Source organism: Melanerpes formicivorus, unplaced genomic scaffold (genome assembly GCF_026170545.1).
Source record: "Melanerpes formicivorus ecotype bairdi unplaced genomic scaffold, bMelFor1.0.p_v2 SCAF_186, whole genome shotgun sequence".
Lineage (NCBI taxonomy): Eukaryota > Metazoa > Chordata > Aves > Piciformes > Picidae > Melanerpes > Melanerpes formicivorus.
Window position 1 is genome coordinate 531,173 of NW_027142538.1, and position 27,330 is coordinate 558,502.

At 68.6% G+C, this 27,330-nt stretch overlaps 1 protein-coding gene across 2 annotated transcripts; it reads right to left on the bottom strand.

Moving 5' to 3' along the window:
- Positions 1-511: 511 nt before the first annotated feature.
- LOC137457661 (glycerol-3-phosphate acyltransferase 3-like) lies at positions 512-26,710 on the bottom strand. 2 transcript variants are annotated; one of them, XM_068169484.1, is made up of 11 exons: positions 26,643-26,710; positions 20,853-21,115; positions 20,423-20,497; positions 18,264-18,353; positions 17,406-17,499; positions 14,652-14,767; positions 13,235-13,290; positions 11,751-11,836; positions 10,542-10,670; positions 7,125-7,204; positions 512-2,202 (listed from the first exon to the last, which is right to left on the bottom strand). In XM_068169484.1, exons 1-11 carry the CDS (start codon positions 26,643-26,645, stop codon positions 2,076-2,078), a joined length of 1,119 nt encoding a protein of 372 aa, XP_068025585.1. In that variant the 5' UTR covers positions 26,646-26,710; the 3' UTR covers positions 512-2,075. The 2 variants fall into 2 exon arrangements, with proteins under 2 accessions (XP_068025585.1, XP_068025587.1); XM_068169486.1 differs by lacking the exons at positions 20,853-21,115; positions 26,643-26,710 and adding an exon at positions 20,730-20,741.
- Positions 26,711-27,330: the final 620 nt, after the last annotated feature.

Below are 27,330 nucleotides of genomic sequence, written 5' to 3' on the forward strand. Positions count from 1 at the left end.
CCCCAAAGGAGTTTCTCCTCCTGCTGAGGTGGAACCTCCTGGCTTTCAGTCTGTGTCCATTGCTCCTTGGCTCATTGCTGAGCAGCACCCAGCAGAGCTTGGCCTCCTCCCCTTGCCCCCCAGCCCTCAGCTATTGAGAGGCATTGATCAGATCCCTCTCAGCCTTCTCTCCAGGCTGAACACCCCCAGGGCTCTCAGCCCTTCCCCTCCAGCCAGGTTCCAGTCTCTTCAGCATCCTCACAGCCTCCCTTGGGCTCTCTCCAGTCTCTCTCTGTCCCCCTTGCAGAGGGGGAGCCAGCACAGGACGGGAGCAGCCCCTGCTGCTCTGGGAAGGCTGAGCACAAAGCTCTGGAGCTGTTTCTCAGACTGAGGAGGGGAAGGAAAGGGAAAGACACAAAGGCAGGGGAGAGCTGAGGGGGAATCGGTGCTCTGTGTGCCCCCTGCCCCTCCTGAGGCCCTCAGGAAGCACAGCTCTTGCTGACACACAGCACAGAAGCCACAGCAGCCCCACTAGGAAGAGAGAGTTTATTCCTCTGGCACTGCAGGCTGGGGCAGGGCCTCAAGGAGCCCTGGAGCCTGTGCTGCTGGCTGTGAGGGCTGCTGCCAGCCCAGCTCAGCACAAGGTGGCCCTGGAGAGGCTCTGCTCAGCAGCAGGGCAGGGCAAGCCCCCCTTGATGGAGCCTCCTCTGCCCGGAGAGGCAGGGGCTGCCTGCCCCTTTGCTCTGCAGCCCGGGGAAGGGAAGGCTGAGAGCAGCAGGGGGCTGGAGGCCTTTCCCCCTTGCCTTCCCCCAGCTCAAGGCAACACCGTGGCAGGAGGCCACCCCAGCCCTGCAGGGGCCAGCAGCTGTGCTTGGGGCAGCACAGGTCCTCCCCAGGGCCTGCGGCCCCTGCTGCCCTCCCCAGCCTGCAGCCCCCACCCTGGCCCAGGTGAACCCAGCTCCAGCTGCAGCCTGGGAGCAGCAGGGGAGAGAGGCAAAGGCTGCTTACACTTCCAGCTTCCAGGCTGCTTACACTTCCAGCTCCCAGGCAGGAGCTTCCCCTGCCCCAGGAGCTGCTCAGTGTCCTTCCCCCAAGCAGTGCTGCTGCCTCCCTCCTGCCCCTGAGCTCCTTCCCCTCCCCCAGCCCCTGCTCAGTGTCCTTCCCCCAGCAGTGCTGCTGCCTCCCTCCTGCCCCTGGGCTCCTTCAGCTCCCCCAGGAGCTGCTCAGTGTCCTGCCCCCAGCAGTGCTGCTGCCTCCCCCCTGCCCCTGGGCTCCTTCAGCTCCCCCAGGAGCTGCTCAGTGTCCTGCCCCCCAGCAGTGCTGCTGCCTCCCTCCTGCCCCTGGGCTCCTTCCCCTCCCCCAGCCCCTGCTCAGTGTCCTGCCCCCAGCAGTGCTGCTGCCTCCCTCCTGCCTCCTTCCCCTCCCCCAGGAGCTGCTCAGTGTCCTGCCCCCAGCAGTGCTGCTGCCTCCCTCCTGCCCCTGGGCTCCTTCAGCTCCCCCAGCCCCTGCTCAGTGTCCTGCCCCCAGCAGTGCTGCTGCCTCCCTCCTGCCCCTGGGCTCCTTCAGCTCCCCCAGCCCCTGCTCAGTGTCCTTCCCCCAGCAGTGCTGCTGCCTCCCTCCTGCCCCTGGGCTCCTTCAGCTCCCCCAGGAGCTGCTCAGTGTCCTGCCCCCAGCAGTGCTGCTGCCTCCCTCCTGCCCCTGGGCTCCTTCAGCTCCCCCAGAACTGCTCAGTGTCCTGCCCCCCAGCAGTGCTGCTGCCTCCCCCCTGCCCCTGGGCTCCTTCCCCTCCCCCAGCCCCTGCTCAGTGTCCTGCCCCCCAGCAGTGCTGCTGCCTCCCCCCTGCCTCCTTCCCCTGCCCCAGCCCAGGAGCACCTCCTGAGGGCAGGGAGGGAGAGGAGGGAAGGGCAGAGAGCCCCAGCCCCGGGCAGGCTCTGCAGCAGCCACACAACCCCCAGGGAGGCTCCAGAGGTCGGTTTGGGTTTGGTTTCTTTTTGGTTTGCAAGCTGTGTGTGGTGATCCTGTTCCCTCTCTGGGCTCAGGGCCACAGCTCCTGCTGAGGCTGCCTGGGCTCAGGCAGGTGCCAGGGCTGCAGCCCTTCAGTCTGCCTCTGCTGCTGCAGGGGGGCCTTCCACTGAGCCATTCCTCACCAGCATCTTGCTGTAGTTCTTCTGCTGCTCCTCTCTGTAGGTGTCCTTCACCTTGGCTCTCTTCAGCCCTCCATCCCTGCAGCAGAGAGGTTGACCCCTCAGGGGTGGCCCCACAGTGCTGCTCACAGCCTGGCTGCCACCAGCCACCTCCCTGCTGACCTGCAGGCTGCTGAGGGCTTCCCTCAGACCCTCAGCACCATCCCAGCTCCAGCTCCACCACCCCAGAGCTCACCTTCAGCCTCAGGCTGTGTTCAGCTCCCCCAGGCTGCTGCTGGCACCTCCTGCACCTCCCAGGCAGCTCTTGCCAGCCTGGGGTGGGATCTCCCTGGGCTGCAGCCCCACAGCTGCCTGCAGCCCCACAGCTGCCTGGGGCCTCAGCAGGGCCTCAGGGCTGAAGCTGTTGGCCTCCTCAGCAGCACCCTGCACTGGCTTGGGCTGGAAGGGACCTCCAGGATCACCCAGTTCCAAGTCCCTGCTGGGGACAACCTCCCTCCCACCCAGCTGGCTCAGGGCCTCAGCCAGCCTGACCCTGGACACCTCCACAGCCTCCCTGGGCAGCCTGGGCCAGTGCCTCAGCACCCTCCTGGGGCAGAATCTCTTCCTCAGGTCTCATCCCAATCCAGCTTCTCCCAGTCTGAAGCCATCAGCCCCTGCCCTGGCACTCCCAGCCCTTGCCCAGAGTCCCTCCCCAGCTCTCCTGGAGCCCTTCAGGCACTGGAAGCTGCTCTGAGGTCTCCCTGCAGCCTTCTCCTCTCCAGCCCCAGCTCTCCCAGCCTGGCCCCACAGGGGAGGCTCTGCAGCCTCTGCTCCTCTCTGTGGCCTCCTCTGGAGCCTCTCCAGCAGCTCCAGGTCCTTGTGCTGGGGGCTGCAGAGCTGCCCCAGCCCTGCAGGGGAGGGCTGAGCAGAGCAGAGCAGAGGGGCAGAATCTCCTCTGCAGGGCCAAGGGCAGCTGCAAGGCCACAGCTTGAGTCCTGTGTCCAGCTCTGGGCTGCTGAGGGTAGGAAAGAGGTTGAGCTGCTGGAAGGTGTCCAGAGAAGGGCAACAAAGCTGGGGAGGGGTCTGGGGCACAGCCCTGTGAGGAGAGGCTGAGGGAGCTGGGGTTGCTTAGCCTGGAGCAGAGGAGGCTCAGGGGAGACCTCATTGCTCTCTCCAACTCCCTGCAGGGAGGTTGGAGCCAGGGGGGGTTGGTCTCTTCTGCCAGGCCTCCAGCAGCAGAACAAGAGGACACAGTCTGAAGCTGTGCCAGGGGAGGTTGAGGCTGGAGGGGAGGAGAAAGTTCTTGCCAGCAAGAGGAATTGGCCACTGGGATGAGCTGCCCAGGGAGGTGGTGGAGTCCCCAGCCCTGGAGGGGTTCAGGAAGAGCCTGGATGAGGCCCTTGGTGCCATGGCTGAGTTGCTCAGATGGTGCTGGGGGAGATGTTGGCCTGGATGAGCTCTGAGGTCTTTTCCAGCCTGGTTAATTCAGTTCAGTTCTATCCTATCCCCTCCCAAGGCTTATGTTTGCTGTCCTGCTTCCCAGGGAGGTCTGTGTGAGGCTTTGGCTGCCTGTGGCTCTGTGCCAAGCCCAGGCTGTGCCTCCTGGGTGCTCCTCCTGCTGTGTGCTGCTGGCTGGAGCTGTGCAAAGCCCTCCCCAGGTCCCCTTCCCACTCCCACCCTGTCCCCTGGGCAGATCTCCCTTCTGCCCCCTTCGGGGGGGAGGCCAAGGAGCAAAGCTGCCTCCCTCCCCAGCAAGGCAGGAGGGTGTGTGGAGGGGCAGGGGGCAGCAGGGAGGCAGCAGGGGGGCAGCAGGGAGGGCAGCAGGGGGGCAGCAGGGGGAGCAGCAGGGGGGGCAGCAGGGAGGGCAGCAGGGGGACAGCAAGAGGGCAGCAAGAGGGCAGCAGGAGGGCAGCAGGGAGGGCAGCAGGGAGGGCAGCAGGGGGGCAGCAGGGGGGCAGCAGGGAGGGCAGCAGGAGGACAGCAGGGGGGCAGCAGGGAGGGCAGCAGGAGGACAGCAGGGGGGCAGCAGGGAGGGCAGAGGGAGGGCAGCAGGGGGGCAGCAGGGAGGGCAGCAGGGAGGCAGCAGGGGGGCAGCAGGAGGACAGCAGGGGGGCAGCAGGGAGGGCAGAGGGAGGGCAGCAGGGGGGCAGCAGGGGGGCAGGAGGGGGGCAGCAGGAGGGCAGCAGGAGGGCAGGAGGGGGGCAGCAGGGAGGGCAGCAGGGAGGGCAGCAGGGGGGCAGCAGGGGGGCAGCAGGAGGGCAGGAGGGGGGCAGCAGGGGGGCAGCAGGGAGGGCAGGAGGGAGGGCAGCAGGGGGGCAGCAGGGAGGGCAGCAGGAGGGCAGCAGGGGGGCAGCAGGGAGGGCAGCAGGGGGGCAGCAGGAGGGCAGGAGGGGGGCAGCAGGAGGGCAGCAGGGGGGCAGCAGGAGGGCAGGAGGGGGGCAGCAGGGGGGCAGCAGGAGGGCAGCAGGGAGGGCAGCAGGAGGGCAGCAGGGGGGGCAGCAGGAGGGCAGGAGGGGGGCAGCAGGAGGGCAGCAGGGGGGCAGCAGGAGGGCAGGAGGGGGGCAGCAGGGGGGCAGCAGGAGGGCAGCAGGGAGGGCAGCAGGAGGGCAGCAGGGAGGGCAGCAGGGGGGCAGCAGGGGGGCAGCAGGAGGGCAGCAGGAGGGCAGCAGGGGGGGCAGCAGGAGGGCAGCAGGAGGGCAGCAGGGAGGGCAGCAGGAGGGCAGCAGGGGGGGCAGCAGGGGGAAAGCAGGGAGGGCAGGAGGAGGGCAGCAGGGAGGGGAGCAGGGGGGCAGCAGGGAGGGCAGCAGGGAGGGCAGCAGGAGGGCAGAGGGAGGGCAGCAGGGGGGCAGCAGGGGGGCAGCAGGGGGGCAGAGGGAGGGCAGCAGGGGGGCAGCAGGGGGGCAGCAGGGGGGCAGAGGGAGGGCAGCAGGAGGGCAGAGGGAGGGCAGCAGGGGGGCAGCAGGGAGGCAGCAGGGAGGGCAGCAGGGGGGCAGCAGGAGGGCAGCAGGGGGGGCAGCAGAGGGGCAGCAGGGAGGGCAGCAGGGGGGCAGCAGGAGGGCAGCAGGGAGGGCAGCAGGAGGGCAGCAGGAGGGCAGCAGGGAGGGCAGCAGGGAGGCAGCAGGGAGGGCAGCAGGGAGGCAGCAGGGAGGGCAGCAGGAGGGCAGAGGGAGGGCAGCAGGGGGGCAGCAGGGGGGCAGCAGGGAGGCAGCAGGGAGGGCAGCAGGGGGGCAGCAGGAGGGCAGAGGGAGGGCAGCAGGGGGGCAGCAGGGAGGCAGCAGGGAGGGCAGCAGGGGGGCAGCAGGAGGGCAGGAGGGAGGGCAGCAGGGGGGGCAGCAGGAGGGCAGCAGGGAGGGCAGCAGGGGGGGCAGCAGGAGGGCAGCAGGAGGGCAGCAGGGGGGGCAGCAGGAGGGCAGCAGGAGGGCAGCAGGGGAGCAGCAGGGAGGGCAGCAGGGGGGCAGCAGGGGGGCAGCAGGAGGGGCAGCAGGGGGGCAGCAGGAGGGCAGCAGGAGGGCAGCAGGGAGGGCAGCAGGAGGGCATGAGGGGGGCAGCAGGTGGGGCAGCAGGGGGGCAGCAGGGGGGCAGCAGGGAGGGCAGCAGGGAGGGCAGCAGAGGGGCAGCAGGGGGGCAGCAGGGGGGCAGCAGGGGGGCAGCAGGGAGGGCAGCAGGGGGGGCAGCAGGGGGGCAGCAGGGAGGGCAGCAGGGAGGGCAGCAGAGGGGCAGCAGGGGGGGCAGCAGGAAGGGCAGCAGGGAGGGCAGCAGGGAGGGCAGCAGAGGGGCAGCAGGGGGGCAGCAGGGGGGCAGCAGGGGGGCATGAGGGGGGCAGCAGGGGGGCAGCAGGGAGGGCAGCAGGGAGGGCAGCAGGGAGGGCAGCAGGGGGGGCAGCAGGGGGGCAGCAGGGAGGGCAGCAGGGGGAAAGCAGGGAGGGCAGCAGGAGGGCAGCAGGGAGGGCAGCAGGGGGAAAGCAGGGAGGGCAGCAGGGAGGGCAGCAGGAGGGCAGCAGGGAGGGCAGCAGGGAGGGCAGCAGGGGGGGCAGCAGGGGGGCAGCAGGGAGGGCAGCAGGGGGAAAGCAGGGAGGGCAGCAGGGAGGGCAGCAGGGGGGCAGCAGGGAGGGCAGCAGGGGGAAAGCAGGGAGGGCAGCAGGGAGGGCAGCAGGGAGGGCAGCAGGGGGGGCAGCAGGGGGGCAGCAGGGAGGGCAGCAGGGGGAAAGCAGGGAGGGCAGCAGGGAGGGCAGCAGGAGGGCAGCAGGGAGGGCAGCAGGGGGAAAGCAGGGAGGGCAGCAGGGAGGGCAGCAGGGAGGGCAGCAGGAGGGCAGCAGGGAGGGCAGCAGGGGGAAAGCAGGGAGGGCAGCAGGGGGGCAGCAGGTGGGGCAGCAGGGGGGCAGCAGGGAGGGCAGCAGGGGGGGCAGCAGGGGGGCAGCAGGGAGGGCAGCAGGGAGGGCAGCAGGGAGGGCAGCAGGGGGGGCAGCAGGGGGGCAGCAGGGAGGGCAGCAGGGGGGCAGCAGGTGGGGCAGCAGGGGGGCAGCAGGGAGGGCAGCAGGGGGGGCAGCAGGGGGGCAGCAGGGGGGCAGCAGGGAGGGCAGCAGGGGGGCAGCAGGGGGGCAGCAGGAGGGCAGCAGGGGGGCAGCAGGAGGGCAGGAGGGGGGCAGCAGGGGGGCAGCAGGGAGGGCAGCAGGGAGGGCAGCAGGAGGGGCAGCAGGGGGGCAGCAGGGGGGGCAGCAGGGAGGGCAGCAGGGAGGGCAGCAGGAGGGCAGCAGGAGGGGCAGCAGGGGGGCAGCAGGGAGGGCAGCAGGCGGGCAGCGGGGGGGCAGCGGGGGGGCAGCAGGGAGGGCAGCAGGGGGGCAGCAGGGGGGCAGCAGGGGGGCAGCGGGGGGGGCAGCAGGGAGGGCAGCAGGGAGGGCAGCAGGGGGGCAGCAGGGGGGCATGAGGGGGGCATGAGGGGGGCAGCACTCACCAGGGCAGCAGGGAGGGCAGCAGGGAGGGCAGCAGGGGGGCAGCAGGGGGGCATGAGGGGGGCAGCACTCACCAGGGCAGCTCAGTGAGGCCTCCTTGGCGAGCAATGGCTGACTTCACTCTGTTGGCAAAGTGCACAGCATCCTCCCCCTCCTGCAGGCCAGCAGCAGCAAGGGAGAGAGGAAGGGCTGGCAAGAGGCCCCCAGAGCACTGCTGCTCTGCTGCCCTGCAGCTCAGCTCCCTGCCAGCCCCCCCAGCCCCCCCCCTGCCAGCCCTGCCTGGGGCCCTGCGGTGATGCAGGCAGGGGGAAGGCTCTGCTCCAGCCAGGGCAGGCCTGGGTGAGCTCAGAGCCCACTGCAGCTCTGTGCCACCCCAGCTGGGCTGGGGGCTGTGCTGAGCACCTGGCTGAAGGCTCAGAGAGGATCAGCAGCAAGCCTGCAGTGGCAGCAGGCTGGTGCCGGTGTGGGGCTGCAGCAGGGCAGGGAGGCTCTGCAGAGGGCCCTGGGCAGCTGGCATCCATGGCCAGGGCTGGCAGCAGCAGCTTCCAGCAGTGCCAGGGCTGCCCTGGGGGCACCACCACCCCCAGCAAGGCTCCAGGCTTGGGGCAGGGTGGCTGAAAGCTGCTGGCAGGAAGGGCCCTGGGGGTGCTGCTGGCCAAGCAGCTGCAGAGCAGCCAGCAGTGCCCCACAGTGGGGCTGGGGGCTGTGGGGCTGTGGGGCTGTGATGCTGTGGGTCTGGGGGCTGTGGGGCTGGGGGCTGTGATGCTGTGGGGCTGTGGTGCTGGGGGCTATGGTGCTGGGGGCTGTGGGGCTGGGGGCTGTGGGTCTGTGGGGCTGGGGGCTGGGGGCTGTGGGGCTGTGGGGCTGTGGGGCTGGGGGCTGTGGGGCTGGGGGGCTGTGGGGCTCGGGGCTGGGGGCTGGGGGCTGGGGGCTGTGGGGCTGTGGGGCTGGGGGCTGTGGAGCTGTGGGGCTGTGGGGCTGGGGGCTGTGGGCTGTGGTGCTGGGGGCTGTGGGGCTGTGGGGCTGGGGGGCTGGGGGGCTGTGGGGCTGTGGGGCTGTGGTGCTGTGGGGCTGGGGGCTGTGGGGCTGGGGGCTGTGGGGCTGTGATGCTGTGGAGCTGTGGTGCTGTGGGGCTGGGGGCTGTGGGGCTGTGGGGCTGTGGGGCTGTGATGCTGTGGGGCTGTGGTGCTGTGGGGCTGGGGGCTGTGGGGCTGTGGGTCTGGGGGCTGTGGGGCTGTGATGCTGTGGGGCTGTGGTGCTGTGGGGCTGGGGGCTGTGGGGCTGTGGGGCTGTGGGCTGTGGGCCTGTGGGCCTGTGGGGCTGTGGGGCTGTGGGGCTGGGGGCTGTGGGGCTTTGGGTCTGGGGGCTGTGGGGCTGGGGGCTGTGGGGCTGTGGGGGCTGTGGGGCTGGGGGCTGTGGGGCTGGGGGCTGTGGGCTGTGGGGGTGGGGGCTGTGGGGCTGGGGTCTGTGGGGCTGTGGGGCTGTGGGGCTGTGGGTCTGGGGGCTGTGGTGCTGTGGGGCTGGGGGCTGGGGTCTGGGGGCTGTGGGGCTGTGGGGCTGTGGTGCTGTGGGGCTGGGGGCTGGGGGCTGTGGGGCTGTGATGCTGTGGGGCTGTGGTGCTGTGGGGCTGGGGGCTGTGGGGCTGTGGGGCTGTGGGCTGTGGGCCTGTGGGCCTGTGGGGCTGTGGGGCTGTGGGGCTGGGGGCTGTGGGGCTTTGGGTCTGGGGGCTGTGGGGCTGGGGGCTGTGGGGCTGTGGGGGCTGTGGGGCTGGGGGCTGTGGGGCTGGGGGCTGTGGGCTGTGGGGGTGGGGGCTGTGGGGCTGGGGTCTGTGGGGCTGTGGGGCTGTGGGGCTGTGGGTCTGGGGGCTGTGGGGCTGTGGGGCTGGGGGCTGGGGTCTGGGGGCTGTGGGGCTGTGGGGCTGTGGTGCTGTGGGGCTGGGGGCTGTGGGTCTGGGGGCTGTGGGGCTGTGGTGCTGAGGGCTGTGGGGGTGGGGGCTGTGGGGCTGTGGGGCTGTGGGTCTGGGGGCTGTGATGCTGTGGGGCTGTGGGGCTGTGGTGCTGTGGGGCTGGGGGCTGTGGGGCTGTGGGGCTGTGGTGCTGGGGGCTGTGGGGCTGTGGGTCTGGGGGCTGTGGTGCTGGGGCTGTGGTGCTGGGGGCTATGGGGCTGTGGTGCTGTGGGGCTGTGGTGCTGTGGTGCTGTGGGGCTGTGGGGCTGTGGGGCTGGGGGATGTGGGTCTGGGGGCTGTGGGGCTGTGGTGCTGTGGGTCTGGGGGATGTGGGTCTGGGGGATGTGGGGCTGTGGTGCTGTGGTGCTGTGGGGCTATGGGTCTGGTGGCTGTGGGGCTGTGGGGCTGTGGGGCTGGGGGGCTGTGGTGCTGGGGGTCTGGGGGCTGTGGGGCTGTGAGGCTGGGGGCTGTGGGGCTGTGGGGCTGTGGTGCTGGGGGTCTGGGGGCTGTGGGGCTGTGAGGCTGGGGGCTGTGGGGCTGGGGGCTGTGGGGCTGTGGGTCTAGGGGCTGTGGGACTGGGGGTCTGGGGGATGTGGGGCTGTGGGGCTGTGGGTCTGGGGGATGTGGGTCTGGGGGCTGTGAGGCTGGGGGCTGTGGGGCTGGGGGCTGTGGGGCTGTGGGTCTAGGGGCTGTGGGGCTGTGGGACTGGGGGTCTGGGGGATGTGGGGCTGTGGGGCTGTGGGTCTGGGGGATGTGGGTCTGGGGGCTGTGGGTGTGGGGGATGTGGGTCTGGGGGCTGTGGGGCTATGGGGCTGTGGGGCTGTGGGGCTGGGGCTGTGGGGCTGAGGGGCTGTGGGGCTGTGGGGCTGGGGGCTGTGGGGCTGGGGGGCTGTGGGTGTGGGGGCTGTGGGGCTGTGGGGCTGTGGCTCAGGGCTGCTCCTCGCAGGGCAGGGGCAGGGCAGGGCTTGGAGCTGTGGCTCCCCAGGCTCCATCCCAGCCCTCAGCGCCTCCGGGAGCGCAGAGCAGGGGCTGGGGGCTGTGGGGCTGTGGGTCTGTGGGCTGTGGGGGGCAGGGCCGTGGGGCTGTGGGTGTGGGGGCTGTGGGTCTGTGATGCTGTGGGTCTGGGGGCTGTGGGGCTGTGGGTCTGGGGGCTGCGGGGCGCAGGGCTGCGGGGGGCAGGGCTGTGGGGCTGTGGGTGTGGGGGCTGTGGGCCTGTGGGCTGTGGGTCTGGGGGCTGCGGGGGGCAGGGCCGTGGGGCCGTGGGTCTGTGGGCTGCGGGGGGCAGGGCTGTGGGGCTGTGGGTGTGGGGGCTGTGGGTCTGGGGGCTGCGGGGGGCAGGGCCGTGGGGCCGTGGGTCTGTGGGCTGCAGGGGGCAGGGCTGTGGGTCTGTGGGTCTGGGGGCTGCGGGGGGCAGGGCTGTGGGTCTGGGGGCTGCAGGGCTGTGGGGGGCAGGGCTGTGGGTCTGGGGGCTGTGGGTCTGGGGGCTGCGGGGGGCAGGGCCGCGGGGCCCCGGGGGCCCGGCAGGGGGGGCAGCAGCGGCAGTTACCTCTCTGAGCATGGGGGGCATGTACCAGACGTTGCAGACGATGGCCCAGCTGGTGAGCACCCGCAGCAGGTAGCTGAGGATGCTGTGCTTGCTGCTGTTCCAGAAGGCATCTCCGAAGTGAGGGTCGTACTGCAGGGCACCCGGCACTGCGCGTCACACACAGCGCCCCCCACAGGCCGCCTGCAGGCCCAGCACCCACCCCCACACACACACACACACCCCCTGGGGGCCAGCAGGATGGCACCGAACCACTCGGGACACAACCCCAGGCAGTGCCACAGGCTGGGGACAGAGTGGCTGAGAGCAGCCAGGCAGAGAGGGAGCTGGGGGTGCTGGGGGAGAGCAGCTGAAGAGGAGGCAGCAGTGTGCCCAGGGGGCCAAGAAGGCCAAGGGCATCCTGGCCTGGGTCAGGCAGAGTGTGGCCAGCAGGAGCAGGGAAGTCCTTGTGCCCTGTGCTCAGCACTGCTGAGGCCACAGCTTGAGTCCTGTGTCCAGCTCTGGGCTCCTGAGGTTAAGGACATTGAGAGACTTGAAGGTGTCCAGAGAAGGGCAACAAAGCTGGGGAGGGGTCTGGGGCACAGGGCTGGGGAGGGGTCTGGGGCACAGCCCTGTGAGGAGAGGCTGAGGGAGCTGGGGTTGCTTAGCCTGCAGAAGAGGAGGCTCAGGGGAGACCTTCTTGCTCTCTCCAACTCCCTGCAGGGAGGTTGGAGCCAGCTGGGGGTTGGTCTCTTCTGCCAGGCCCCCAGCAGCAGAACAAGAGGACACAGTCTCAAGCTGTGCCAGGGGAGGTTGAGGCTGGAGGGGAGGAGAAAGTTCTTGCCAGCAAGAGGAATTGGCCACTGGGATGAGCTGCCCAGGGAGGTGGTGGAGTCCCCAGCCCTGGAGGGGTTCAGACAAGGCTTGGCTGTGGCTCTTGGAGCCAGGGTTTGGCTGTCAGGAGGGGTTGGGGACTGGGTCCCAGGTTGGAGCTGATGATCCCTGAGGCCTTTCCCAGCCTGGCTGATTCTGCCATGCTGTGAGCTCTCCAGAAGCTGACCCCAGCAGCTCCTCCCTGGCTGGAGGCCTCTCTCATTTCAGCCACTTCCACCATGGGGAGCTGGCAGCCCCCTGCCAGGGCTGTGGTGCCCTGCAGCAGCAGCAGCAGCCCTGCTGAGAGCTGCCTCCCACCTGAGCCAAGGCAGAGGCCAGCAGCAGGCTCTGTGCACTCACCTTGATAGCCACAGGGTGGATGGTGCCTCCAATCTCAAAGCTGCCCTTCTTGAACATCATCACAGAGGTGTTGTTGATGCAGGTGCCTGCCCATGGGGGAAGCTGAAGTCAGCACCCACACAGCTCCCCACAGCCCCAGCCAGAGCTCAGCCTTGCTGGCAGGCCCTGGAGGGCAGCAGCTGTCCCCTGCTGGCTTCCCCTTCTGCCTCCCTCTGCCTCCTGCCAGCAGTGAGCCTGCCCAGGGCTCAGGCCTGGAGCCAGCTCCCCTGAGCAGCCTCAGCACTGCTCTGTGCAGGGCACTGGGGCAGCAGCACCACCCCTGCAGGGGACACCAGGCTGGGTGGCAGCCCCAGAACCCCCCCAGGGCAAGCTGAGGCTCAGAATGCACAGCACCACCCCATGGCCCCAGGCTGCCTGCCTCCCACCAGGGCAGGGCAGTGCCAGCCTCAGCCTCAGCTGCAGCCCAGCAGCCTGAGTGTGGCCCCAGGGGCTGCAGGGGAGCTGCACCAGCTGGGGAGGGGACACTGAACTGGGGGGCAGAGTTGAGCTGCTGGAGGGGAGGAAGGCTCTGCAGAGGCTCCTGGGCAGGCTGCAGCCAGGGCTGAGCTGAGCTGCAGGAGGCTGAAGAAGGCCAAGGGCTGGGTCCTGAGCCTGGGGCACAGCCACCCCAGGAAGGCTCCAGGCTGGGGGCAGAGGGGCTGGAAAGTGCCCAGCAGAGCAAGGCCTGGGGGTGCTGGGTGGCAGCAGCTGGAGAGGAGGCAGGGGGTGGGCAGGGGGGCAAGAAGGGCAGCAGCAGCCTGGGCTGGAGCAGCAATGGTTGGGCAGCAGGAGCAGGGCAGGGATTGTGCCCCTGGGCTCAGCACTGGGCAGGCCACAGCTTGAGGGCTGGCTTGAGCTTTGGGCTCCTGGCTGCAAGAAGGAGCTGGAGGAGCTGGAGCAGGGCCAGGGAAGGGCAAGAGAGGTGGGGAAGGGTGTGGAGAAGAGGGCTGGGGAGGAGCAGCTGAGGGAGCTGGGGGTGGGGAGTGTGGAGCAGAGGAGGCTGAGGGAGACCTCCTTGCTCTCTGCAGCTCCCTGAGAGGAGGCTGCAGCCAGGGGGGGTTGGGCTCTGCTCCCTAGGAACAAGGGCCAGGAGGAGAGGCAATGGCCTCAGGCTGCCCCAGGGGAGGCTTAGCTTGGAGAGGAGAAGAAACTTCTTCCCTGCAAGGGCTCTGCAAGCCTGGCCCAGGCTGCCCAGGGAGGGGGTTGGATGCTCATCCCTGGAGGGGTTCCACAGCTTCGGTGCTGAGGGCTGTGGGGGCTGCAGCCAGGGGGGGCTGGGCTGTTCCAGTGATAGGAGCTCCTGAGAGGAGGCTGCAGCCAGGGACAAGGTGAGGAAAGCCCTAAGAGAACCCTGAGGCAGGGAAGCCTTTGAGCAGCAGAAGCCAGGGGAGGAGCAGGGATGCCAGCCACAGGGAGGGGAGGTCAGGAGGGGCTCAGCTGCTTACCTTCAGGAAAGATCAAGATGGGGAGCTTGCTTTTGTCAGCCACGTGTTCCCTGAGCCTGTGGGAGCAGAAAGCAAAGCTCACAGGAGAGCTCTGCTCCAGCCTGCATCTGGCCTGGCATCACAGCCTCCCCCTGGGGGCCTCCCCTCAGGCCCTGCTGCACCACACTGAGAGTGGCTGCCAGGGAAGCCAAGCCATGTGCAGCACTGCCTCAGCCCAGCCTGCCCCTCACTGCCTGCAGCAGGGCAGCAGAGGCTCTTGGGGCACACAGCTGGGAACCACAGAACCATCATGGAATGGTTGCAGTTGGAAAGGACCTCAAGGCCCAGCCAGTTCCAAGCCCCTGCCCTGGGCAGGGACCCCTCCCAGAGTCACAGAGCTGCCAGGGCTGGAAGGGACCTCAAGGGCCAATGAGTTCCAAACCCCTTCCAACCCTCTCCAAGTGTCCCTGCCCCTGGCAGGGGGGTGGAACTGGATGGGCCTTGAGATCTCCTACCCAGGCAGCTTGCTCAGGACCCATCCAGCCTGGCTTTCAGCACTTGGCCCAGAGGCTGGCAGCTGGAGAGAAGGATCCATCCAGAGGGACCTGCACAGGCTGCAGAGCTGGGCCCAGGACACCCTCAGGAGGTTCAAGCAGACCAAGGGCAAGGTCCTGCAGCTGGGGCAGGGCAATCCCAGGCCCTGAGCCAGGCTGGGCAGGGACTGGCTGCAGAGCAGCCCTGGAGGAAAGGCCTTGGGGGTGCTGGGGGAGGAGAAGCTCAGCAGGAGCCAGCAGGGAGCACTTGCAGCCCAGAGAGCCAAGCAGAGCCTGGGCTGCAGCAAGAGAAGTGTGGCCAGCAGGGCCAGGGAGGGGATTCTGCCCCTCTGCTCCACTCTGCTGAGCCCACAGCTGCAGCTCTGGGGCCAGCTCTGCAGCCTCTGTGCCAGGAAGGCTCTGGAGGGGCTGGAAGGTGTCCAGAGCAGGGCCAGGAGGAGGAGCAGAGGGCTGGAGCTGCTCTGCTCTGAGCACAGCCTGAGAGAGTTGGGCTTGTGCAGGCTGGAGAGGAGAAGGCTCCCAGGAGACCTTCTGGTGGCCTCCCAGGAGCTGCAGGGGGCTGCAAGCAAGCTGGGGAGGGACTTTGGAGGGGGTGAGGGAGGGATAGGTGTCTGGGACACAACTGAGGGGGGCAGGAATCAGGCCTGGGACAGGGAGCCAGCAATGGGCGCTGGCAGCCCAGAAGGCCAAGGGCAGCTCAGCTGCCCTTGGCCTTCTGGGCTGCCAGTGCCCATTGGCAGAGGTGGAGGGAGAGGATCCTGCCCCTCTGCTCTGGGGCTGGCTGAGCCTGTAGCTCCCTTCCAGCCCTGCCAGCTCTGTGCTCCGCTGGTTTCAGCGGGCAGTCTGCGGCGGAGGCTCCCCCGCCCCGCAGCCCTGCAGCTCACCGCTTGGTCACTAGGTGGCGATCTCTCATCTCGGAGCGCTCGAACCAGACGTGCGGGCAGGCCCGGACCGTAGCTCGCTGGATCAAGCCCATGAGGCCGCCGTGCACCTGCCCCACCTGGCGGCGGGAGGAGGAATAGCAGCAGTGAGACAGCCGCGAGAGGCCGAACGGAGGTCAGCAAGGGAGAGGCTGGCACCGGGCAGGACCCCAGCGAGCAGGGCAGGAGGGCACCGAGCTGCTGCAGAGCAGGGACGGACCTGGGGGGCCTGGGGGGTGCCCAGGAGCCAGCAATGTGCTCTGGGGGCCAAGGAGGCCAAGGGCAGCCTGGGCTGCAGCAGAAGGGCTGTGGGGAGGAGGGCAGAGAGGTTCTGCTGCCCCTCTGCTCTGCCCTGCTGAGGCCACAGCTGCAATCTTGGCTCCAGCTCTGGGCCCCTCAGCTCCAGCAGGAGCTCAGGGAGCTGCTGCAGAGAGCCCAGCCCAGAGGCACAGAGCTGCTGCAGGCAGGGGAACATCTTCCTCCCCAGCAGAGCCTGAGGCAGCTGAGGGCTCTGCAGCTTGCAGAGGAGGAGCCTGAGGGGGAGCTGAGGGCTGGGGATGAAGCTGTGCAGGGGCAGTGCCCAGGGGCTGGAGCCAGGCTCTGCTGGGGGCTGCCCAGTGCCAGCCCCAGGGGCAGGGGTGGAAGCTGAGCCAGAGGAAGTGCCATGGACACAGGAGGAGAATTCTTTCCCTGGGAGGGTGCCAGAGGCCTGGAGCAGGCTGCCCAGGGGGGTTGTGGAGCCTCCTGCTCTGGAGATGTTCCAACCCCCCCTGGCTGTGCTCTGGGTGCCCTGCCCTGGGTGCCCTGCTCTGGCAGGGCTTGGGTTGGATGAGCTCTGCAGCTCCCTCCCAGCCCCTGGCACTCTGTGAGGCTGTGGAACAGCTTCCCCTGCATCCCCCTCCACAAACAGCAACCAAAGCACTCCTGACACCCCTGCAGCCTGCAGGGTGACCCCAAGGCAGTGCAGAGCCTTTCACTGCAGGCTGGGGTGGCCTGGAAGGGACCTGGAGGACCATCCAGTTCCAACCCCCCTGGCCATGGGCAGGGACACCTCCAGCAGCCCAGCTTGCTCTCAGGGCTTCCACCCAAGCACCTAAATGCTGCATGGAGGCAGAGCTGAAGGACTGCAGCAGCTGCAGGGCCTGCAGTTGACACTGCCAGGAGAGCTTCACCACCACTGAGCTTGTACAGCAACAGCCTCTGCTGCCCCTGCAGTGAGAGCTGAACCTGCAGCAGGGTTGGACTGGAGATGAAGAAACACCTGAGTGAGAGGCTGGGGAGGCTCTGGCACAGGCTGCCCAGGGAGGCTGTGGCTGCCTCCTGCCTGGAGGGGCTCAGGGCCAGGCTGGATGAGGCACTGAGCAAGCTGGGGCTGGGAGGAGGTGGATTCTGCCCCTCTGCTCTGCTCAGCCCTCCCCTGCAGGGCTGGGGCAGCTCTGCAGCCCCCAGCACAAGGCCCTGGAGCTGCTGGAGAGGCTCCAGAGGAGGCCACAGAGAGGAGCAGAGGCTGCAGAGCCTCCCCTGTGGGGCCAGGCTGGGAGAGCTGGGGCTGTGCAGCCTGGAGAGGAGAAGGCTGCAGGCAGAGCTCAGAGCAGCCTCCCAGTGCCTGAAGGGCTCCAGGAGAGCTGGGGAGGGACTCTGGGCAAGGGCTGGGAGTGCCAGGCTGAGAGGGCTGAGGGCTTCAGACTGGCAGAAGCTGGACTGAGCTGAGACCTGAGGACTCAGTTCTTGCCCAGGAGGGTGGTGAGGCTCTGGCACAGCCTGCCCAGGGAAGCTGTGGATGCTCCAAGCCTGGAGCCAGGCTGGATGAGGCCCTGAGCCAGCTGGGGCTGGTGGGAGCCCATGGCAGGGGGCTGGAGCTAGAAGGTCCCTTCCAACCCCAACCCTTCTGTGACCCTCTGCAGGCTGTGTCCCACTGCTGGGCTGGGTGGGGACACAACCCAGGGTGGCCTGAGGGTCACCTCTGTGCTCCCTGGGGCTGTGCTGGAAGCTCCACTGCAATCCTTTCCCTGCTGCAGAGGCTCTCAGTGCAGGGAGCTCCAACTGCCCCTTCCTGCAGGAGCTCTGGGAGCTGTGGGGGCTGCAGGGCTGAGCTGTGGGAGCTGCTGCAGGCTGCCCTGGGGCTCTGCATGCTGCAGGGGCTGCAGGGCTGGGCTCTGGCAGCTGCTGCAGGCTGCCCTGGGGCTCTGCATGCTGCAGGGGCTGCAGGGCTGAGCTGTGGGAGCTGCTGCAGGCTGCCCTGGGGCTCTGCATGCTGCAGGGGCTGCAGGGCCAAGCTCTGGGAGCTGCTGCAGGCTGCCCTGGGGCTCTGCATGCTGCAGGGGCTGCAGGGCTGAGCTCTGGGAGCTGCTGCAGGCTGCCCTGGGGCTCTGCATGCTGCAGGGGCTGCAGGGCTGAGCTCTGGCAGCTGCTGCAGGCTGCCCTGGGGCTCTGCACGCTGCAGGGGCTGCAGGGCTGAGCTCTGGCAGCTGCTGCAGGCTGCCCTGGGGCTCTGCACGCTGCAGGGGCTGCAGGGCTGAGCTCTGGGGGCTGCTGCAGGCTGCCCTGGGGCTCTGCATGCTGCAGGGGCTGCAGGGCTGAGCTGTGCTCCCTGGGTGAAGCCCTGCTGTGACCTCAGGCTCTGCACTGTGGGAGCTGCACCCTGGGCTCCAGCAGCAGCAGCTGCTGCCCCCAGGCCCTGGCTGCTGCCTCCCTCCCCCTGCCCTGGGCTGCTCCTACCATGGCGTAGCAGCCGTCGTTGGTCAGGATGATGGCGTCGATGGGCGAGGTGTGGTTGGCCACGCAGATCCCTCCCTTCTGAGGCCTGTGCTGCCTGCAAGGACAGCCTGCTGCTCACACCCCCCCTGCTGCCACAGCCCAGCCTGCTCCCCACCCTTCACCACCAGTCCCGGCTGGCTGGGGCGCCCCCAGGCGACAGGAAGCTGCCCAAGGTGATGCCCACCCCCGGGGAAGGGCTGGGAGGGGGAGGCAGGGAAGGGCAGCACTGCAGCCTGAGCTGAGGGCCAGGCGGGGGGGGGGACAGCAGTGCTGGGGCCAGCTCTGGGCTCCTGAGGGTAGGAAAGAGGTTGAGCTGCTGGAAGGTGTCCAGAGAAGGGCAACAAAGCTGGGGAGGGGTCTGGGGCACAGGGCTGGGGAGGGGTCTGGGGCACAGCCCTGTGAGGAGAGGCTGAGGGAGCTGGGGTTGCTTAGCCTGGAGCAGAGGAGGCTCAGGGGAGACCTTCTTGCTCTCTCCAGCTCCCTGCAGGGAGGTTGGAGCCAGCTGGGGGTTGGTCTCTTCTGCCAGGCCCCCAGCAGCAGAACAAGAGGACACAGTCTCCAGCTGTGCCAGGGGAGGTTGAGGCTGGAGGGGAGGAGAAAGTTCTTCCCAGCAAGAGGAATTGGCCACTGGGATGAGCTGCCCAGGGAGGTGGTGGAGTCCCCAGCCCTGGAGGGGTTCAGGAAGAGCCTGGCTGAGGCCCTTGGTGCCATGGCTGAGTTGCTCAGATGGTGCTGGGGGGGAGGTTGGCCTGGATGAGCCCTGAGGCCTCCCCAGCTGGGTGCCTGTGCCCTGCCTGCCCAGCAGCTGCCTCCCCTCACCTGTTGTGGTAGCGGATGCTGCCTGAGACAGCCCGGACCAGGATGCGGCAGGAGGTGAGGTGCACCACCTCACTCAGGTAGCTCTTCACCCTGCACACAGCACAGGCAGCTGGGCAGCACCTGGGCACCCCCTGGGCACCCCAGCACTGCTGCCCAGCCCCCTCCACACCACCCAAGGCTCCCCCTGCAGAAGGGAGGAACATCTCCTGCTCCGGCTGCAGCAGCTCAGCCAAGCCCTGGCACAGCCTTGGCCTCACCTAGGCAGGGCCTGGGGCAGGGAAGGGACCCCGCAGCAGCAGGGCAGGGATTGTGCCCCTGGGCTCAGCACTGGGCAGGCCACAGCTGGAGGGCTGGGCTCAGCTTTGGGCTCCTGGCTGCAAGCTGGCAGCAAAGGAGGGGAAGGAAGCCAGAGGGCCCTGCTGCCCCAGGGAGGTTCCTGAGGCTGGGGATGAAGTGCAGCAAGGTCTAACAGTGCTCAGCACTGAGCTCAGCGCTGAGAGAAGCAGCCCTGCAAATCTGGATGCCAGAGGGTGCCCTGAGTTTGCACAGAGACATCACAGAGTCACTGTGGCTAGAAAAGACCTTCAGGGGCCCCAGATCCCAACCACTGCCTAACTCTGCCAAGGCCTCTGCCACAGCAGCCCCTGCAGCACCATGGCTCTGAATCACCTCCAGCCATGGGAGCAGGTCTGGGCAAGGAGGACATTGAGAGGCTGGAGCAGGGCCAGGGAAGGGCAAGAAAGGTGGGGAAGGGTGTGGAGAAGAGGGCTGGGGAGGAGCAGCTGAGGGAGCTGGGGGTGGGGAGTGTGGAGCAGAGGAGGCTGAGGGAGACCTCCTTGCTCTCTGCAGCTCCCTGAGAGGAGGCTGCAGCCAGGGGGGGTTGGGCTCTGCTCCCTAGGAACAAGGGCCAGGAGGAGAGGCAATGGCCTCAGGCTGCCCCAGGGGAGGCTTAGCTTGGAGAGGAGAAGAAACTTCTTGGCTGGAAGGGCTCTGCAAGCCTGGCCCAGGCTGCCCAGGGAGGGGTTGGATGCTCATCCCTGGAGGGGTTTCAGAGCTGTGGTGCTGAGGGCTGTGGGGGCTGCAGCCAGGGGGGGTTGGGCTCTGCTCCCCAGGCTCAGGTGCTAGAAGCAGAGGCAATGTCCTGAACTTGTCCCAGGGGAGGCTTAGGTTGGAATGAGGAACAATCTCTCTGCTGCCAGAGTGGTCAGGGCCTGGCAGAGGCTGCCCAGGGGGTGGTGCAGTCCCCATGGCTGGAGGTGCTGCAGCAAGCTGTGCCCATGGCTCTGGGGCCCTGGTGGGGCTGGGTTGCTGTTGGGCTGGGGGAGCTCAGAGGCCTTTCCCAACCCCAGCAGTTCAGTGCCCCCAAGGCTGCTCCCTCCCCAGCAGCTCCTCTCTACCCCAGCACTGCTGTCCCCCCCCCAGTGCTGCCCTGAGCCCCTCCCAGCAGCCAGAGGAGCCCAGCAGCAGCCAGCACCCCGGGTGCCACCCTGGCAGGCAGCCTGCCCCAGCCCCCCCTGAGCTGCCTGCAGAGCTGCCCCCTGGCAGGCTGTGCCCCCTGCCAGGCTGAGCCCCCTGGCAGGCTGTGCCCCTGGCAGGCTGTGTCCCTGGCAGCTGTGCCCCCTGGCAGGCTGTGCCCCTGGCAGGCTGTGCCCCCTGGCAGGCTGTGCCCCTGGCAGGCTGTGCCCCCCTGGCAGGCTGAGCCCCTGGCAGGCTGTGTCCCTGGCAGGCTGAGCCCCTGGCAGGCTGTGCCCCCTGGCAGGCTGTGCCCCCTGGGCAGGCTTGTGATCCCTGGCAGGCTGTGTCCCCTGGCAGGCTGAGCCCCTGGCAGGCAGTGCCCCCTGGCAGGCTGTGATCCCTGGCAGGCTGTGCCCCCTGGCAGGCAGTGCCCCCTGGCAGGCTGTGATCCCTGGCAGGCTGTGCCCCCCTGGCAGGCTGTGCCCCCTGGCAGGCTGTGTCCCCTGGCAGGCTGTGCCCCCTGGCAGGCTGTGTCCCTGGCAGGCTTGTGCCCCCTGGCAGGCTGTGCCCCCTGGCAGGCTGTGTCCCCTGGCAGGCTGTGTCCCTGGCAGGCCTGTGCCCCCTGGCAGGCTGTGATCCCTGGCAGGCTGTGCCCCCTGGCAGGCAGTGCCCTCTGGCAGGCAGTGCCCCCTGGCAGTACTCACCTGCTGCTGGGCAGCTGTCCCACCAGCACGGTGCCCACAATCATGGAGCTGATGCCAATGCATGCCAGGGTGAAGCTGCAGGCAGGGAGAGGCCTCAGGGCAGGGCACAGGAAGCCACTGAGGTGCCTCTGCCCCCGGGCTGCCAGGGCAGCAGCCTCTGCCCAGCTGCCTGCCCCCCACTGCTGCCCCACACACTGCCCCCAGGCCTGCAGGCACCCAGGCAGGGACCCAGCCTCCAGCTGCCTGCTGCAGGGGCTCCAGGGGAGGGGTTCAGGGGGGTATCAGGGGGGTCTCAGGGGCCCCTCACCGCAGGGGCAGCAGCAGGGGGGCACAGGGGGGTCTCAGGGGTCTCAGGGGGGGTCTCAGGGGGTCTCAGGGGGGTCCCTCACCGCAGGGGCAGCAGCAGGGGGGTCTCAGGGGGGTCGCTCACCGCAGGGGCAGCAGCAGGCCGTAGCGCAGCAGCACGCCCAGCCCCCAGAGCAGGCTGAGGCGCAGGCTGAGGTAGTGGAAGTCGCCGGTGGGTCCTGGTGAGGAGGTTCCAGGAGAGCAGCTGCTGCGAGGAGAACCTCTGGGTGACCTCGTCCTGCACGATGGCCTCCAGCCCCCGCCGGCAGAAGTGGCAGGCGTGGGACAGCTGGAAGCCGGCCTGCCCCCGCCCCGCCGCCAGGGGGCGCTCCAGACGCTCGATGATGCCTGCGGGGGGGGAGGGCAAGGGCGAGCGCCTCGGGGAGGGCTCCTGCGGGGCAGGGCACAGCCCCCCGGCACCCCCAGAGCTCCTGCGGGGCAGGGCAACAGCCCCCCGGCACCCCCAGAGCTCCTGCGGGGCAGGGCACAGCCCCCCGGCACCCCAGAGCCAGCTCCTGCCAGCTCCCCCCGGGACCCCCCCAGCTCCTGCGGGACCCCCCCGGGGACCCCCCCCCCCCAGCCCCCCCAGCCCCCTCAGCCCCTCCTCAGCACCCCCAGCCCCCTCAGCACCCCCCAGCTCCCTCACCCCTCCTCAGCACCCCCCAGCCCCCTCAGCCCCTCCTCAGCACCCCCTCAGTCCCTCCTCAGCACCCCCAGCCCCCTCAGCACCCCCCAGCCCCCTCAGCCCCTCCTCAGCACCCCCCAGCTCCCTCACCACCCTCCTCAGCACCCCCCACAGATCCCTCAGCCCCTCCTCAGCACCCCCAGCACCCCCCAGCTCCCTCAGCCCCTCCTCAGCACCCCCAGCACCCCCCAGCCCCCTCAGCCCCTCCTCAGCACCCTCAGCACCCCCGCAGCCCCCTCAGCCCCTCCTCAGCACCCCCCTCCCCCTCAGCCCCCTCCTCAGCACCCCCCAGCTCCCTCAGCCCCTCCTCAGCACCCCCCCAGCCCCCTCAGCACCCCCCAGCTCCCTCACCCCCTCCTCAGCACCCCCCAGGCCCCCTCAGCCTCTCCTCACCACCCCCCCCCCCAGCCCCCCCAGCCCCCCTCAGCACCCCCCAGCTCCCTCAGCACCCCCCAGCCCCCTCACCCCCTCCTCAGCACCCCCCCCACCCCCCTCAGCAACCTCCCCAGCCCCCCCCAGCCCCCTCCCCAGGCAGGTTGCTCTCCTCTGGAGCTGCTCCAGCACCCCAAGTTCCCTCCCCCAGCGAGTGCCCAGAGCTGCTCTGGGTGCTTGGGGGGAGCCCCCCCCCGGTGGGGGTCCCAGGGCAGAATCCCCTCCCTGCCCTGCTGGGCAGCAGCTCCAGGGCCTTGTGCTGGGGGCCTGCAGAGCTGCCCCAGCCCTGCAGGGGAGGGCTGAGCAGAGCAGAGGGGCAGAATCCCCTCCCTGCCCCTGCTGCCCACACTGCTGGGGCTCAGCCAGCACAGCCTTGCTCTCTGGGCTGCCAGCTCCCCTTGCTGCCTCCTGGGGAGCTGCTCCTCCCCCAGCACCCCCAGGGCCTTCTCCTCACCACTGCTCTCTGCCCCTTCCCCACCCAGCCTGGCTCTGTGCCTGGCACTGCCCCTCAGCCAGCTGCAGGACCTTGCCCTTGGCCTTGCTGAGCTTCAGGAGGTTGCCCTGGGGGCCAGCTCTGCAGCCTGCCCAGGGCCCCTCTGGATGGATCCTTCCCTCCCTGCTGTCCCTGGCAGGCTGCTGAGGCTGCACCCCACTGCCCCTGGCACCCAGGGAGATGTTGAACAGCTCTGGTGCCAGCACCCAGCCCTGCTGACATGCTCCCCCCCTGGACATGGAGCCACTGACTGCCCCCCGAGTGCAGCCTTCCCTCCTGGGCCCTGCAGAGCAGGAGGCTCAGGGGAGACCTTCTTGCTCTCTCCAGCTCCCTGCAGGGAGGTTGGAGCCAGCTGGGGGTTGGTCCTCTTCTGCCAGGCCCCCCAGCAGCAGAACAAGAGGACACAGTCTGAAGCTGTGCCAGAGGGAGGTTGAGGCTGGAGGGGAGGAGAAAGTTCTTCCCAGCAAGAGGAATTGGCCACTGGGATGAGCTGCCCAGGGAGGTGGTGGAGTCCCCAGCCCTGGAGGGGCTCAGGAAGAGCCTGGCTGAGGCCCTTGGTAGCCATGGCTGAGTTGCTCAGATGGTGCTGGGGGAGAGGTTGGACATAGAATGGGATGGGATGGGATGGGATGGGGTAGGACAGGACCTGGTTGGGAGAGACCTCTGAGATCACCAAAGGTCTTTTCCAACCTGGTTAATTTCTCTTCTCTTCCCCTCAGGGCTGCTGGCAGGCAGAGCTGCACAGAGCTGCACAGACTCCTGGCAGGAGAGCTGCAGAGGATGAGGATGAGAGGATGAGAGATGAGGATGAGGATGAGGATGAGGATGAGGATGAGGATGAGGATGAGGATGAGGATGAGGATGAGGATGCCTCCCCTTGGCCTCCTTTTCTCCAGGCTAAGCCATCCCTTCAATGCCTTTCAGAGCATCAGGGAGTGGTAAAGGGTTGGAAGGGAGAGAGTCCAAGCCCCTGCCAGGGCAGGGCACCCAGAGCAGGGCACCCAGAGCAGGGCACCCAGAGCAGGCAGCCAGGGGCAGGGCAGCCAGGGCAGGGCACCCAGAGCAGGGCAGCCAGGGCAGGGCAGCCAGAGCAGGGCACCCAGAGCAGGGCACCCAGGGCAGGGCACCCAGAGCAGGGCAGCCAGAGCAGGGCACCCAGAGCAGGGCACCCAGGGCAGGGCAGCCAGAGCAGGGCACCCAGAGCAGGGCACCCAGGGCAGGGCAGCCAGAGCAGGGCACCCAGAGCAGGGCACCCAGAGCAGGGCAGCCAGAGCAGGGCACCCAGAGCAGGGCACCCAGGGCAGGGCAGCCAGGGCAGGGCAGCCAGAGCAGGGCACCCAGAGCAGGGCACCCAGGGCAGGGCAGCCAGGGCAGGGCACCCAGAGCAGGGCAGCCAGGGCAGGGCACCCAGAGCAGGGGCAGCCAGAGCAGGGCACCCAGAGCAGGGCAGCCAGAGCAGGGCAGCCAGGGCAGGGCACCCAGGGCAGACCCAGGGGGGGGTTGGAAGCTCTCCAGAGCAGAGCTGAGTTGCTCAGATGGTGCTGGGGCAGAGGTTGGCCTGGATGAGCTCTGAGGCCCTTTCCCCTGCTCCCCTCCACTCCACCTCCTCCCTGGCTGACCCCAGGCTCTGCCTGCTGCCTGTCCCCGGTGCTGCAGGGCAGGGGAGGGCACCCAGCTCAGCCCAGGCCACAGGAGCTGGGGCAGGCTCAGGAAGCTCTCTGAGCCACTCCTAGCCAGGACCTTTCCCTGCCCAGGAGCTGAGGTGCTGGGAGGATGAGCTCCTCCTGCACAGCTCCAGCAGCTGGAGCCCTTGGGAGCTGCTGGGACACCTTCCCCTTCCCAGGCAGGAGGAGACCTTGCAGCAGCATCACTGACAGCCTGGCAGAGCCAGCAGGGCACTGCCAGCTGCAGGACTCCCTCCCCCTGCCTTCCCCTCCCCCCCAGGACACTGCTGAGGGCTGCAGGAAGGGCTCTCTGCTCAGCCACCTCAGCCAGCACCCAACAGAGAGCACAGCTCAGCCCCTTCTGAGAGCTGGAGAGCAGCACCAGAGCTGCTGGCACCACAGCCCCTGGCAGGCAGCACCCACAGAGGGGCAAGGAAGGGGCTGAGGGGTCTGGAGAACAGCTCTGGGGAGCAGGGGGTGAGGGGAGAGGGGAAGAGGAGGCTGAGGGAGACCTCCTTGCTCTCTGCAGCTCCCTGAGAGGAGGCTGCAGCCAGGGGGGGTTGGGCTCTGCTCCCCAGGAACAAGGGCCAGGAGGAGAGGCAATGGCCTCAGGCTGCCCCAGGGGAGGCTTAGCTTGGAGAGGAGAAGAAACTTCTTCCCTGCAAGGGCTCTGCAAGCCTGGCCCAGGCTGCCCAGGGAGGGGGGTTGGATGCTCATCCCTGGAGGGGTTTCACAGCTGCGGTGCTGAGGCCATGGCTCAGCCCCAGCCTGGGTAATAGGGAGGGCTAGGAGTGGGGGGGCTGGAGCAGAAGTAGAAGTGGGGAGCTGGAGCTTGGCTGTGAGGAAGAAGTTGTTGGGCAGGAGGGTGGTGAGAGCCTGGCCCAGGCTGCCCAGGGAGGTGGTGGAAGCCTCCTGGCTGGAGGTGTTTGCAGCCAGGCTGGAGGTGGCTGTGAGCAAGCTGCTGTGGTGTGAGGTGTCCCTGCCCATGGCAGGGGGCTGGGGCTGGCTGAGCCTGGAGCTCCCTTCCAGCCCTGCCAGCTCTGTGCTTCTAAGGCAGTCCTGGGCCAGGAGAAGCCCAACCCTGGCTGCAAAGCTCTGCTCAGCCTCCTCCTGGGCACACTCAGGCTGCCCTCACTGCTCTGAGAGCTCCCAAGGCTCACAGCCAACCCCGACCCAGTGGAGGCCACCCCAGCAGGAGCCAAGAGGCAGCAGAGGAACTCCTGTCCCAACTGGGCTAAAGGAGGAAGGATGAAGCAACTCCTCAGCTGTCCCCTGCAGGCACTGAGGGCAAGAGGTTCACCTGGCAAGCAGTCAGCTCAGTGCAGGGGGAAAGGGAAGGAGGAGAGCACCACAGACAAACAGCCAGAGCCCCACAGCTGGGGGCAGAGAAGGAGCACTGCTCACTGAGCAGTCAGATCCCCTCAGGTGGACTCTGAGGCTGCCAGGACTAAAGCCAACAGCCCTGGGAGCAGTCACCCAAGGGCAAGATGTCAAGAGCCACCATCAGGCTCATCAAATCCAATCTGGGACCTAATCCCCAACCCAATCCCTCCTGACAGCTAACCATGGCACCAAGGGCCTCATCCAGGCTCTTCCTGAACCCCTCCAGGACTGGGGACTCCACCACCTCCCTGGGCAGCTCATCCCAGTGGCCAATTCCTCTTGCTGGCAAGAACTTTCTCCTCCCCTCCAGCCTCAACCTCCCCTGGCACAGCTTGAGACTGTGTCCTCTTGTTCTGGGGCTGGGGGCCTGGCAGAAGAGACCAACCCCCAGCTGGCTGCAACCTCCCTGCAGGGAGCTGGAGAGAGCAAGAAGGTCTCCCCTGAGCCTCCTCTGCTCCAGGCTAAGCAACCCCAGCTCCCTCAGCCTCTCCTCACAGGGCTGTGCCCCAGACCCCTCCCCAGCTTTGTTGCCCTTCTCTGGACACCTTCCAGCAGCTCAACCTCTTTCCTAACCTCAGGAGCCCAGAGCTGGACACAGGACTCAAGCTGTGGCCTCAGCAGTGCTGAGCACAGGGCACAAGGACTTCCCTGCTCCTGCTGGCCACACTCTGCCTGACCCAGGCCAGGATGCCCTTGGCCTTCTTGGCCCCCTGGGCACACTGCTGGCTCCTCTTCAGCTGCTCTCCCCCAGCACCCCCAGCTCCCTCTCTGCCTGGCTGCTCTCAGCCCCTCTGCCCCCAGCCTGTGGCACTGCCTGGGGTTGCTGTGGCCAATGTGCAGCCCCTGGCACTTGGATGTGTTCAATCTCCTGCCCTTGGCCTCTGCCCATCTGCCCAGCCTGGCAAGGTCCCTCTGCAGAGCTCTGCTCCCCTCTCACAGCTCAGCTCCTGCCCCCAGCTTGCTGCCAGCTGCACATTCACTGCTGATGGACCCCTGGGCACACTGCTGGCTCTTGTTCAGCTGCTGTCAGTCAGGGCCAGAGGCAGGGTGCAGGAAGGGCTCAGCAGCAGCAGCAGCACTCTGATGCAAGAGGGAGCTGCCAGGCACCCAACCCCTTCCCCATTTCTGACACACTCCTCCAACTTCTCCATTCCAGAAGCACTCAGCCCTGCCTCAGACCACAGGGCTCAGCAGCCTGCCCCTCCCCCAGCCTCTCACCATTAGCTGCAGCACTCTTTGGCTTCTCTGGCCCTGGCTTTGGGCTCCTTTGTCTGCACCGAGGGTGGCCCACTGTGGAGAGAGAGGAGAGGTGAAGGGCACAGCCTGCAGGCCCCCTGCAGCAGCAGCAGCTCAGCACAGCCAGCCTGGGGGCTGCACAGGGGCTCCCTGCACCAGGGCACTGCTGACCCCTGCCCCACAGCTCAGCAGCTCAGGCAGTTTGGCGTCTGGAGCCAAGAGCTCCCAGGGGACCTCAGCATGCTGCATGCAGCCCAGCAAGCAGCAGCCTCCCCCTGCTCCCCTGCAGCCTCCCTCTGCTCCCTGCAGCCTCCCCTGCTCCCTGCAGCCTCCCCCTGCTCCCTGCAGCCTCCCCCTGCCTCCCTGCAGCCTCCCCTGCTCCCTGCAGCCTCCACTGCTCCCTGCAGCCTCCCCCTGCTCCCCTGCAGCCTCCACTGCTCCCGTGCAGCCTCCCCCTGCTCCTGCAGCCTCCCCCTGCTCCATTCAGCCTCCCTCTGCTCCCTGCAGCCTCCACTGCTCCCTGCAGCCTCCCCCTGCTCCCTGCAGCCTCCCTCCTGCTCCCTGCAGCCTCCACTGCTCCCTGCAGCCTCCCCCCTGCTCCCTGCAGCCTCCCCCTGCTCCATTCAGCCTCCCCTGCTCCCTGCAGCCTCCCCCTGCTCCATTCAGCCTC

Coding starts and splice junctions, on each gene's coding strand:
- LOC137457661 (XM_068169484.1), bottom strand. Junction 11,837..13,234: donor CATCTTGATCTTTCCTGAAG/GTAAGCAGCTGA, acceptor CCCCATGGGCAG/GCACCTGCATCAACAACACC. Junction 7,205..10,541: donor TGCCCCCCATGCTCAGAGAG/GTAACTGCCGCT, acceptor GCTGGCCTGCAG/GAGGGGGAGGATGCTGTGCA.